At 34.9% G+C, this 13,735-nt stretch overlaps 1 protein-coding gene across 1 annotated transcript; it reads left to right on the forward strand.

Moving 5' to 3' along the window:
- The first annotated feature begins 4,072 nt into the window (after nt 1–4,072).
- On the forward strand, nt 4,073–9,351 carry LOC311295011 (GTPase IMAP family member 8-like). The gene is made up of 3 exons (XM_084416178.1): nt 4,073–4,142; nt 7,383–7,964; nt 8,084–9,351. The coding sequence occupies exons 2-3, from the start codon at nt 7,397–7,399 to the stop codon at nt 9,259–9,261; spliced, it is 1,746 nt and encodes a 581-aa protein (XP_084272304.1). The 5' UTR covers nt 4,073–4,142; nt 7,383–7,396; the 3' UTR covers nt 9,262–9,351.
- The last annotated feature ends 4,384 nt before the right edge of the window (nt 9,352–13,735 follow it).

A 13,735-nucleotide genomic window follows, 5' to 3' on the forward strand; every position in this document is an offset into this window, starting at 1 on the left:
CTGGCGAGCTTGTGATCGTGAGACCCACGTTAAACGTTAAAGACGTGAGGACCTCTGAGCAACATAGCTTCCTAATATGAACTGGGTAAAATATAATTAAAGAGTTAAATTGAACAATCAAATGTATTGCTAAACTATTATATAATTGACCAATAACCAATTGGCAATCTAACCTAAATTCGAGGTTGTGATAAAATGGAGTCAGATATAAATGGAGTCAGATAAAAGCTTAAATGGAATTAAATTACTTTGCCACGCGGAAAGACAGTAACGCGCAGAGACCTTCACCCGTCCTATCGGAAAACCTCCATTGGACCGACAGATGGGCTTACACAGGTTTTTATCATACGTGTCTTTGTGTGTCATGTCTTTTTTCCGTTTTGGTCATCAGTGAGGAGTCCGGTCATCACCAGGTTCCAGTATCTGTACCTTTCAAGATCATCCCAGCCAAGTTTAATGATTGACAAGAACATTGTTTGGATTGTCTTTTGATTTGCAATGTTATTCTGAAGTACAGTAGCATTATAATATTACTACCTACTGTAATAAAGTTACTGTAATAACTACATATATTATATAATTATAACATCACCATTAGTAATTATTATGAAAATTATAGTAATATTTAGCAGTAATGTATCAATATATTACAGTACAATACCATATAACAAATTACAGCAGAAGCAGGTCAAATTACAAAATACAATAAAATCAAATATGGTTTTATAGATTTACAGTACTGATCTGTGATTTGTAGATTTACTGTGTACTGTAAATTGAATTACAGTACAATTACTGTAAATTGAAATACAGAAACTTTCTGGCATCCGTCCTGCCAGTAATGTACTGTAAAAAGAAAAGAAAATTGTTAATCGTGAATATAAGAAACAATCATGACTATATATCTTTTGCAAACTTTGCAAAGAGTCCGCAATCAGAGAACAGATGTAGGCTACAAAATAACACGTAAAATAAATGGTTTAGGTTTGCTTTTATAAATTGAGCAAGCATGATAATATTACAGATTACGTTTCCTAAATTGATTTGTGTTAGGCCCATCTGTAAGACTATACAGCAGATTTTTTTGTTTTGTTTTGTGTTATATAGCATGTCAAGTTTACAGATGCAGAAAAGTGCCTAGATATTAAAAGTGTGTTATGTCATCACTGCTCATTATCAGACGACAATACAAGATTACTTTTCAAATAAATAAATGAACTTTAAATCGTTTTAGTTCATGTGTAGAGATTGCAGTGGTACAGTACATGACCAAATAAAAATGACTTTTAATTTTACTGAAAATAGGTTAAAAATGTGACTTTTTTTCTGTGAGCCTTTTAGTTAAAAAAAAGAAAAAAGAACATTCTGTCATTATTTACTCATTCACGTGTTGTTTCAAAAACCTGTAGTTTATTTCTTATGTTGAACATAAAGTAGGTTGGTAACCAGTATGTTCCTGTAACATGGCGATTTTTTTGAACGATTGGAGAGACAAAAACATTCACTTAACCCTCACCAAACCTGGTAGGTTTGTTTATGTCTTACCGAGACCTCTAAAGATTATTGCTTACATACATAGCTCATGCCATTGTTAAATGCATATAGCCAGTGAAACATTTGTTAGATATATACAAATACAGATTTATTAAACGTTACACTTACTGAGAATCACACAAGACCGAGGAGGTAAAAAGCCTTCCGTCAACAAAATGTCGGAAATATCATTTTACTTTCACTTTAAACGGAGTCATGTGACCGATATAAGCTGAGTCCTCAAGGGCTGCGTCCTGCGGAGGTCGCGTCGAATCGGCCTCATTAAAAAAAAAATTTAAATAAATAAAAATAAATAAAGAACAGTTAGATTACAAAGTAGGCTAATAAAGAAATGACAGCATTTTACACCTAACGAGGAATAACTAAATGTTATTACAGTTACTTTTCTTGAATGAGACCGACTCGATGATATGCAGCCTTCAAACTAAGTCCTCTGGGACATAAAGTTGGTTTGACGTTGGACATTGCCAGAGATTCAGCTTCGAAACACTTTAATAGATCAATAGCGATTCAGCATTTAGAACAAAAATCAGGTTGTGTTCGAACTGTTTTACAATGTTGAAGAGAACACACAATGTAGTTATGTGTTTTAATCCGATTTGCTGTATAGAAACCTACATTTTGTAATGTAAAATATAGGGATCGTCTACAAAGTACAAAACGAAGAGGAAAAACGCTCAATTGTTCCATCTTTAAAGCTACTCTTGAAAAAAGGCGATAAACTGTGCAGATATAGCCTTGAAACAAACACACACACACACACACACACACACACACACACAATCGACCAGGTAAAAACACAGTAAATGTTACATATTTGATATCACAATAGTGTGATCTATTATAAGTCCTAAAATAACTGCTTTCAGTTGGTTTTACTATCATAAGTGATGCAAAAACAATGCTATTGGGATTCAAATGTGATAATAAATTTGTATAAAATAGGCTACATTAAAAAAGGGCATTTTTTTAGAGGCTGTGTGTTGTTGCTTTTAGCTTGGCTTTATTAACAGAACTATAGCACAAGGTATGCTATTTAAAGAAATACATAAATAATTTAAAACAAATAAGTATCTGGCTAACGTTACCTTGGTCAGACCGTGTTGCAGTTGCTTTGAAGTATTTTTGCACTTATATATTTTTTAATAAAAAAATAAATAAAAAAAATAATATATATATATATATATATATATATATATATATATATATATATATATATATATAATATATATATAGCCTATATATTTCTTAAAAAGACATAATATTTTTTTTCCCCAATAATTCCAAGCTAGTCAGAATGCATTCTTTCAAACATTTACAGATGGAGAATATAGGCTACCTGTAAAATTTAAGTTTTGCACTGAGAATAAACCTGGATCAAATTAGTGGGATTGCGTCGTGAACTTCAATTAGGCCTACCTTTCATGAAACCAGTTTTTAACCGCAACTTATGTGTTCATTCGAGATAGGTGTTGGAGTTTAACCCCCGCTTTTCTTACCGTCTTTTATGAAACAGGCATGCGGTCTGCCGTGTGTATGTGCATAAATACCGTTTCTGCTATGTCACGTCATTTCATGGAACAAAGATATTAGGCTTGTTCGACTTGAACCGGCGCTGCACAGACCGATCGGTTTATGACATCAAAGTAGCCTACCGCGAGAGCAATTCAAAAGCATAAGGAGCCGTCTACTTTCTATTCGCTCTCGCGGTACTTTGATATCATTCACCGATCGGTCTGTGCAGCGCCGGTTCAAGTCGAACAAGCCTATTGTTTATACATTATGTCACGTGATGAGAGAGAGAGAGAGAGAGAGAGAGAGAGAGAGAGAGAGAGAGAGAGAGAGAGAGAGAGAGAGAGAGACTTTGCAACCCCTTTTATTTAAAACAATTAAGGGTTTAAAACAAATTATAAACAAAATACATCTTATAAATAAGGCTTTATACAGTTACCTTTGTTTCTAACGATTTATACAATTCAAATGTTTTACAGCAGCTTTAGTGCCCCGGGTACCGCCAAAACAGTTCACACTTCAACACTTAAATTCTTCCATCATTTATTCACCCAAGCACCTATATATAATTTTGTGTCTCACAGAAGGAGGACGTTTGTAAAGGTTTTAAAAGACATGAGGGAGAGTAAATTATGACAGAAGTATTGTTTTTGGGTGAAATGGCTATTATTGCTTCTTAATAAGGTAAGTTTAATGCAACGCTGTTTTAAATACCTACCTTCAAATTTGTATTTAATTTTGGAAAAATGTAGTCTAATTTCAGAAAATTAAGACGTAGGCTAATTGTTTTAGGTTATTTTGTTCTGTATTAAGTAGGTCTACTAAAACGACGTGTGCCTAAATGAACATGTTGCTCCATAAACTTAATATACTTTGGTGTCCCCAAACATAGGCTATGCGTTCTAGTGTAGTTAATATCTTTAGGCTACTCTATTTTGAATCTGCAGCGCTCCACCCTTCGGCAGTCACAAAAGCGAAAGTAGCCTATAGCCTTACTTTCATCTTTCAGCACCGACAGACAGGCAGTGCGAAGCTCGATTTCAGATCGAAAAATTCATACCTATCTCAGCTAAAAGGTAAGATTGGATGAAGTCTGAATTATTATCCCAGACTCTAATTATTGATGTTAGGTAGATTGCTGTTTAATCAATTTACAACTTACAGCTGATTAATTTGAGGTGTATTAGGTTTGCAAGCGCGAGGCTGCCGTTTAAGTAGCCGGCTACTTTTTTTTTTTTTTTTTTTTTGTTGTTGTTGTTGTTGTTTAATAAATACGCCAATATGTCGTCAAAGTGTCAACTTACGTTTATTTTACTTAAAGTAACCACTTATTTTCAAGGACTGAAATCAATTAAAAAATATTATATTTGTTTTAAACCTGATTGTGTAAATTTTAAAGTGAAATTAGAAAGATGAGAAAATATGACAATTTCCCTGACGCTTCCAACTATGCATTTCGACCGCGGACTTCTTTGTACATTCGATTTTATTCACTGTTGCGTTCATTTAGCTAATCTACATACATCATCACTTTGTTTGATTTGTATACAATTACACTAGGCTACTGCTTTTCTATAGCTGACACCTTCTTGAGTAACGAACGTTTTATGCTTTTTGCCCTTTTTTTTTTACTTTACATATTGACGCTTATAACGCACAGATAATCTTGTGTTAAATGTGGGCATATAGCCTATGACTCGTTAATAAATAAACCATCCATTAATGATTGCCGCATCTGCAAATAAATTAGTTTATCTGATTTTAGGGAGCCTAAAATAGTGTGCTAAATAGCCTATAACTAATTAATTAATACTAGATGTTGTGAGAATATGATGTAAGTAATAGAAATTCGTATGTCTTAATCTATTAATCCATTACCCCGACCGAGCCTGCTTTTTCCCGATATTATAATTATAATTATTATTTTTTTTATTTTTTTTGTCAACTTACTACTGGCTCTGGCTCTGCTCTGGCTTGCTTAGTTGGGGACACTTAATATTCAGCAAAATTTTTAACTTGACTGTACTGACACTATTGGGTAAGAGCTCAACTGAGCTGATGACATCACTGTTTTGTCCAGCTGCTTTATAAATTAATACTAATTTCATAATTGATTATATTTTGACTTTTTTTTTTTAATGGAACTGAATCAATACTGAACTGACCTCAGCTGAACAATCTATTGTCTGTTCAGTGCTGCTTCATGTCTGAAATAATTTGAATTTGTCACTCTTTTTTTTTAACCTTTATCCTTGTGCTTTGAAATAATCTGTATTGTATAAAGTGCTATAGAAATAGGTGACTTGACTTGATCAGACTTTATTATTTGCAGATGCGGTAATTATGAATGAAGAATTTCTTCATGAGTCTACATTAACTCATGTATATTAACTATATAATATATTAATTATCTGTACACTAGTTAAGCTTGAGAATGCACATTTATGCACCCGTATTGTAAAGTGTTACCTTTTGTAAAGTAAATCACACTGTAAAAACACTTTTTTATAGTGGGCTTTTCTTTACAAGGTAACACTTTACAATACAGGTTGTTTTACCATATTTTACAGATTTTTCTTGCATTTTTTAAAATACAGAAAATATGAATACACCTGTGTGAGGAATAAACAAAATAATCAGTAAAAAACAATTGTGAATAATTAGGGGGTTTTTTTTAACCATGACAGTACTAATATATATTTATCTCAGTCTTAAAGGGATAGTTTGCCCAGAAATAAAAATTATGTCATTATTTATTTACTCTCAAACTGTTGATCTTGAGGCAGCGACTACACAATGTATGGCCACAATAACAACGTCTGGCCTCAACAACAGCAGAGGCCCTCTCGCAGGCAGGTGGCACTGCCAGCTCGTCCCCAAGCTATACCAAAAACCCCTGTAAGAGTGCAAGAGTCGAGTTCAGTGCCCTCAGTTTGAAGATGGCCCTCTGGACTGCGCTCACTTCCATTAAGAGGCTCGGGGACCTTCAGGCCCTCTCTGTTCATGAGGTTTGGTCCGGTAGACTCTCACATTATCCTGAGACCCCGGTCCGGCTATGTGCCTTAAGTCCCCACTATACTCCCTTTAGGGATCTAGAGCTTGCATTTGCACCCTTCCCCTTGCTGAGGTGATAATGTGCGATCTTTAGATCCAAGGTAAGTTTCCTTTGTGAACATTGGATTATTTTTCCTTAAATTTTAGCAATTTTGGTAGATACGTTTTGCAGAGAAACTCGTCACTCGTCACCATTATTTGTGTGAATTCCTTATGCAAGCCTTTGTATTGGGTCAGTGCTCCATATGTCATGACCCCTATAGCTCCATTCAGTCACTGTGGTTGGTCTCTCCCCTCTTCGGTGGAGTACTTCACAGGGACTTTTTCCTATGTTGTACTAACTTAGGTAAGTCTATAGGATATTTTTCCACACTTTGCATCCCCTCTGGGGAAGAGTGGTCTTCGTAGCATCCCCACAAGAATGCTTCCCAACGCTACCAACCAGGTTGCTACCTGTATATATTGGAAAAGTGCAACCGGTAATCTTGTGTTATACTAAGATTACTGTCCTGGGCGTTGGAAGGTTGTGAGGGAGTGTATTACACCTGGGAACTGCCTCTGATGGGGTTAAGTCGCTATCTTGACTCCTCAGAACAGAACTATCTGAGCAATGCCCAATTATACTGCAGCAAAACCTATTATACCGGTATGGGGGTGGGGCCTGAGCATGCAAATTCTGCTTGCCAATTTCGTTGCATTTCATTGGCCTTTTTTGAACAACTCAAAGGTGATTGGTGCTCTCAAGGGCAACCCCAAACTGTCCTTTCCACACATGTCTCCATTCCCTCCTTTAGGGAATGAGGGTCATCATTATGTAAACGAGATATTGTGTTTTCATGTATTTTCTCGCTCTGAAACTTGACTAATAATATAACTAAACCCAAGCAAAGTTTTGGGTAAATGTGTGAAAAATAGTTTTAGTTCGAGTTTAAGTGCTTTCAATGTAAATTGGTTCCTTTGGTCAAGAATCAAGAATTCATGTAAATATGAAAACACAAAATTAGCAAACTCAGAATTGAATGCATGATGTTTTATTAACAAAGTTTGGGAGGAGCATTTGATGCCAGAGATGCTGAGACAGTCTCTAGCTTCCCAACAAACCTCTATAGTACAAACATTTTGAAGAATATATGGATTTATCATAACTGTTGATTACCAAAATATATTCACTGACCAGAGTATTACCTTACTATATTATATTTTATCAGTGGAATACGAGTTTCACTTAAGCATTTTTGTCTTGCATCACTTTTCATCTTTAGGCCACAACTTGAAAATGGAACAAATGCCAAAAAGTCTGAATTTGGTCTTGATTGGAAGAACGGGAGCTGGGAAAAGTTCATCAGGAAACACAATACTGGGACAACAAGCTTTCATTTCAAAGAAGAGCTCCAAAGATGTTGCTGTTGAATCTGGAACAGTTGGATACCTATCAGTCAATGTTTATGACACACCAGGATTATATGACACAGATATCAATGAAGAGAATATTCAACAGACACTTGAAAATGTTCCTCAGACATGTGAATCTGGTCCCTGTGTGTTTCTGCTGGTCATCAAAGCTGAAAGATTCACTGAAAAGGAGAAAGAAATTTTGGAGAAGATTGAGAAGCGCTTGGGAGAAAAGCACCTGAAGAAAACCTGGATTCTCTTCACCAAAGGGGATGAACTAGAGGAAGAAAATATGACCATAAAAGAATTCCTAGATGACAATGAACCACTAAAGAAACTCATTCAGAAATATGATAAGAGATGTCATGTGTTCAACAACATGGAAAAAGAAAATACTGGGCAAGTTAGAAACCTGCTTATAAAAATACTTAAGCCATGTTCTGACACATTGGGTGAGTATACCAATATTACATATTCTAGACATTGTTTAATCACAAATCTTTGCAGTGTGAGTGTGTTAAAAGTTGGTATTTATTGTAGTTGTTGTTGTTGTTGTTTCTATATTATACAGAAGATGTACCAGAGATACTGAAGCAGAATTCACTGAAGAGAAAAATATCCAAAGACATTGAACCAGACACTCCTGCTGACAGTCTCCCATCCAGAAGGATTGTTCTTCTGGGTAAAAGTGGTGTTGGGAAGAGTGCTGCTGGAAACACAATACTGGGAGAGAAAAAGTTTAAATCTGCTATGAGAATGCATTCAGTAACCTGTGAATGTTCATTGGAGCATGCCACTGTTTCATGCAGATCTGTGTCTGTAGTTGATACTCCTGGATTCTTTGACACAAAGAAGAGTCCTGAGGAGATAGCTGAAGAGGTAGCAAGAAGTGTTTATAAATCCAGTCCTGGACCGCACGCTTTTCTCATTGTTCTGCGTCTAAATGACAGATTCACTGAACATGAGCAGCAGATTCCTCAGCTTATTAAGTGGATGTTTGGTGAAGAAGTGCTAAAATACTCCATCATTCTCTTCACTAATGGAGATCAGCTAGATGGAGAGACCATAGAGGAACTCATTAAGGAGAACTATAAATTAAGACATCTAGTTCAGGAGTGTGGAGGCAGATATCACTTGTTCAACAATAGAGATCAGAATAACAGAGAGCAGGTGAACGATCTACTGCAGAAGATTGACACAATGATAGAGCAGAATGGAGGAGGACACTACAGTAATCAGATGCTTGAAGATGCTCAGAGATTCAAACAAGAGGAAGAAGAGCAGAGAAAGAGAGATGAAGAGGAGAGAAAACAAGATGAGATTGAGAGAGCGAGAAATGAAACAGAGAAGAGAGTCAGAACAGAGATTGAAGCTGAGAGATCTGAACAGGAAAAGGAGGCAGACACACGCAGTGGATTTAAGAAGTTTTTTGATAAGCATCGGTACTGTTTTTATTTGGCAGCGGTTGCAATTGGCATTGCTGTTGGTGGAGTTGCCGGTGGAGTTGCTGCCAAAGTTGTTATTGGTGGAGCTGTTGCTGGAGCAGTTGGAGCTGCTGTTGGTGGAGTTGCTGGTGGAGTTGCTGGTAGAGTTGTTGCTAAAGCTGTTATTGGTGGAGCTGTTGCTAAAAATACTGTTTCTGGAGCTCTTGTTGCTGGAGCTGCTGTTGGTGGAGCTGCTGTTAGTGGAGCTGTTGGAGCTGCTGTTGTTGAAATGGTTGCAAGAAATGCTGCTGGAAACAATGATTGATTTAACCATTCACTTCCATTCATCCATCCATCCTTTAAACTGCTTATCCTCTGTACTGTTGTGGCATTCTAAAGCCATCCAGGTCATAGACAGGGATGGATTGCAAGTCTAACTTGTAAAAAAAATAAACTAACTTGTAAAAAAATAAAATAATAATAATTATATATATATATATATATATATATATATATATATATATATATATATATATATCATGTATATATAGAGTTTTTTTACATACTAATAAGATGTAAAAATGTATAGCATCTGAATTGGGTAATCTAAACATTAATCAAGTCTAACTTGTAAAAAAATAAAATAATAATAATTATATATATATATATATATATATATATATATATATATATATATATATATATATATATATATATATATATATATATATCATGTATATATAGAGTTTTTTTACATACTAATAAGATGTAAAAATGTATAGCATCTGAATTGGGTAATCTAAACATTAATCATTTAGTCATTTGCATAAAACCTACAAAAACAAACAAGTTTGTTTTCTCATTTTAGACTTCTAAACGGAAAAATTAAGAAACCGCTAATTTATCATTCCATTCTTCTCATGAACATAAATAAATCTCGTGCCGTTTTTTTTTTTTCTCCATTTTTTTTTTTTTTTTTATCACACTTTGTTCTAATCCGCCAAATGGAAAAACTATAAAACCAAAATGGATAAACAGCTTGAATATTCGATGTCTACATGGGCGGGAATAAAACACCCCTTTCCAGAAGCCGTGCCGTCATCAGTTTAGCTCCGCAACAGAACAATAGTCATCTGATACAGTTTTATGGATTATTACAGAGTTTATTGCAACTAGCCTACATTTAATCTCTTTCTCATCAAACAGCCAGACTAATAAATGGCTCGACACAAACCGTAGGGCAGAGCCCAGACAGAGTTTTCTTCCGTTTAAATTAATGTAATTTTTTATTAAAATTTTTTATTGTAACTGTAATCATAGACGCGAGAGTGAGACAGGACGATAGTGGAAGCAAAAGCGCAAAATATCCTAACTTTTGCTAAGTCTTTGTTTAATATTAGTTATTTTTTCTTTGTTTTATTTTTGTAGCGTTTATTATACTGCACTTAACCCTCTATTGCATAGCGTTGCCATATGGCAACAATTACTTTATCTTAATTTTTTTTAAAAGCTGTGATATAAAATCTATGTTTTTACAGTTAGTTGTGAAAAGGGGGCTTTAACTTTTAAGAAAATACAATTTATGAGGTCACATGACCAGGATATCCTGTTTGCCAGTCCTTTTTGCTCATGGACATTGACATGCAAACATCACTGTCTGGGGCTCCTGAAGATAGCCTTTTATTCAGAATTTTGGAAAATTTTCATCAAATAAAAAAATTAAATCAGTATCTGGGGTAAGTAAACTTTAATTTTTTAACATTAAATTCAGTTTTGATTTTATAAGTTTTTTGTAATATGCTCAAATACATTTGTTGCCATATGGCAACTATATGCAAATATGGAAACGTCCTGGTGCATTCAACCTAATGGAGTCCCATTGACTTACATAGCATGAAACTACTCTGAGACTATGTTTACAACTTTTGCTTATATTTTAAAAGGTAAAAACATTAGACCTTCACAAGCTGTTGTGGTGGGGAAAAATAAAAGAGGGCCCCAAAGCTTTGTCCCGCCAGATCCTGTCCGCAGAGACCGCACAGACCACTGGCCCTTGCATGCATCTGAGAAGGGCAGATGCAAAATGCCAGGATGCAAGGGCATTGTAAGAAGCAAGTGCTCCAAGTGTTTAGGTTTCCTCTGCTTCACTGACTTTCACAAGTCATGAAGAGAATTAAATGAAATGAAACAGCAAAAAAAATGACTAAATGAAATGAAACGAATGAATAGTGTATTTCAGTGAGACAGGTTCCAGGTTCCTGGTTATTATTACCAGACATTTCAGATAACTGTTGAAATTATATAATGTTTTTACTGTATAAATGTTTGTTTAAACATTTCACTAAGTATGAGATGGATTTGTTGAGTCTTGTTTTAAATAAAATTAGGTTTTTTTTGTTTTTTTTTTATTTTATGGTACTTTCCACGATTGCATATTGTTGCCATATGGCAACAATTTACCAACGACCCCCCTTTAAACTTTTTTTTAGATTTTTTTTGTATATATCTGTTATTTAGCTCATGTTAAGTAATAAAAACATGCAAAACATTTTTTACAATGTCTAATTAATAATGCGTGCAATAGAGGGTTAATTGCATAAGTTCCTGTGTTTTTGATGCAATAAATTTTCTTAAAAATTTATGCATTGTTTCTCGTTTTTCTTGTTTGATACAGCCTGGGCTGAAGACCATTAAGCCTGTTTTATACTTCTGCGTCGAACTGCCGCCGTAGCTACGTCGTAGGCTGTGTGTAGCGCGCGTACCCTACGGCGTACCCTGACGTGCACCTCTCCAAAAATGTAACAACGCGTCAATTCTACGCGGACACAAGCGCTGTGATTGGTCTGCCAGAACCCCTCCCTCGGGGTTTCACACGCTCCCTAGGTACGCGTCAACGCGGACAACGACACAGAAGAATAAATTAAAACCAACACGTTGCCTACGGCATATAGGCTCCGGCGTACGTCCGACGCAGCAGTATAATGAGGCCTTAAGGCTACTACTCCCATTTGTGTCCCACCCAGTGATCCTGCCTTTACAGATTGATTGAATGCATATTTGCTTGATTTGTTTAGGTGGAGGGTGGAGCATCAGGCCAAAACACAACATGACAACATCAACATCAGTTGAGGGCTGCAACTTCACTTTTAAATGACAGTATCCTGGCCGGACTACTGTTGTCAGTGATATAAGTATTTGAAATGAACATGATTTCTTAATGTCTAGTGACATATCAGGGCCATTTTATGATTAATTGAAATACATTTCTTACATACACTGTAAAAAAAAAAACGTAAAAAAACGGTAATTTTCTGGCAGCTGGGGCGCCAGAAAATTCCTGTTAAAAAACGGAAAAATACTGTAAAAAAATGGTCTTTCTTCCCGTTGTTTTTACGGAAAAAAAACTGTATATTTAACATTGGATTTCGGTAATATGATATAATGTTAATTTACCATCCTATTGAAGTATTAATATCTGTTTTTTACACTGATAACCACCAATCACAGCAGTGATGAGAGTCACATGATCAATCAAAGCTCAACATAAGCAGTTCTTCCACAAGAGAGTAAATACTAATATATATAGAAGCTGCACAGTGTCATTCACACAAACATTAAACACCATCATGGTAACACATGAAATTTAAAAAATGCAATAAACATTAATTTAACAACATTAAATGTAACATAAACCCCTAATGTACATAACTGATTAGAAAAAACGAAGAAAACTATGAAGAAACAAACATAGTTATTTCAACAAAAATACATAAAATGTGAAGTGTCACAGGGAATTGTGGGAATGTCAATTTACGGTTTTTCACTGTAAATGATACAATGAGTTGTTTTTTCACTTTCAAAAAGATCTGTTAGATCTATCACAGTTATTTACCGTATATAGTACGGAAACTTTCTGTTAACCAATTAACAGTTTTTCACTGTAGCATTTTTACAGTCTTTTACCGTTAAAATTACGATAATTTTTTACAGTGTACGGGTCTTTTAAAGGAGAACTCCGGTCAATTTTAACATTAATTGCCACGATTTTAATATGCATAAATAAGTACGTACAAATATGTACGTCGGTAGAGTTATTCATACGTAAATAATTTACGTTTTTGTGCTGTTAATACGTAAATATTTTACGTTTTTGTGCTGTTAATACGTAAATATTTTACGTTTTAGTGCTGTAAATACGTCAGTATTATACGTTTCTGTGTGTATAAAACGTAAGTAAATGTACGTATGGTAGAATTACACTTTACGTAAAAATACACACGTATTCTCATGAGATCACGTTGGCCAAGTCAACAGGGTGAAAATTTTAAAAAGAGGATAACACGGTGTAGGCAACACCGATTTTTGTCGTTGTTCTCTGTACTGACAGCACTCCAAATGTACAAAAAAATTAGCTCAATGTTAAAATTGACCGGAGTTCTCCTTTAATTATAGGGGAGAGCAGGGGTGAAAGTACCATTTTTCAGAAAATTATACGACTTCAGTATAATTTCACTCTGAACTTAAGATTGCTCATGTTACTTTCAGTAACAGTTCAGTTGAGACGACAGAAACACACAGGTGGGTCAAAAGTAACAACAATATACAAGCTAGATTTTTTGTGTTACTCTTTGTTTTTTATTAGGCTAAATATACCCGAGTATGGCCTTGTGAACATGTAACTGCAAACATATTTTGGCCTTTATCTTTGCAATAAAATGTTAATTTAATTCAATATGTTAATTGTTTAATTTGTCTAATTTACGTTTTAAATTTAAATTTTATCAAATGTTTCAAAAGTA

This window comes from Rutilus rutilus, assembly GCF_951802725.1.
Source record: "Rutilus rutilus genome assembly, chromosome: 8".
NCBI lineage: Eukaryota > Metazoa > Chordata > Actinopteri > Cypriniformes > Leuciscidae > Rutilus > Rutilus rutilus.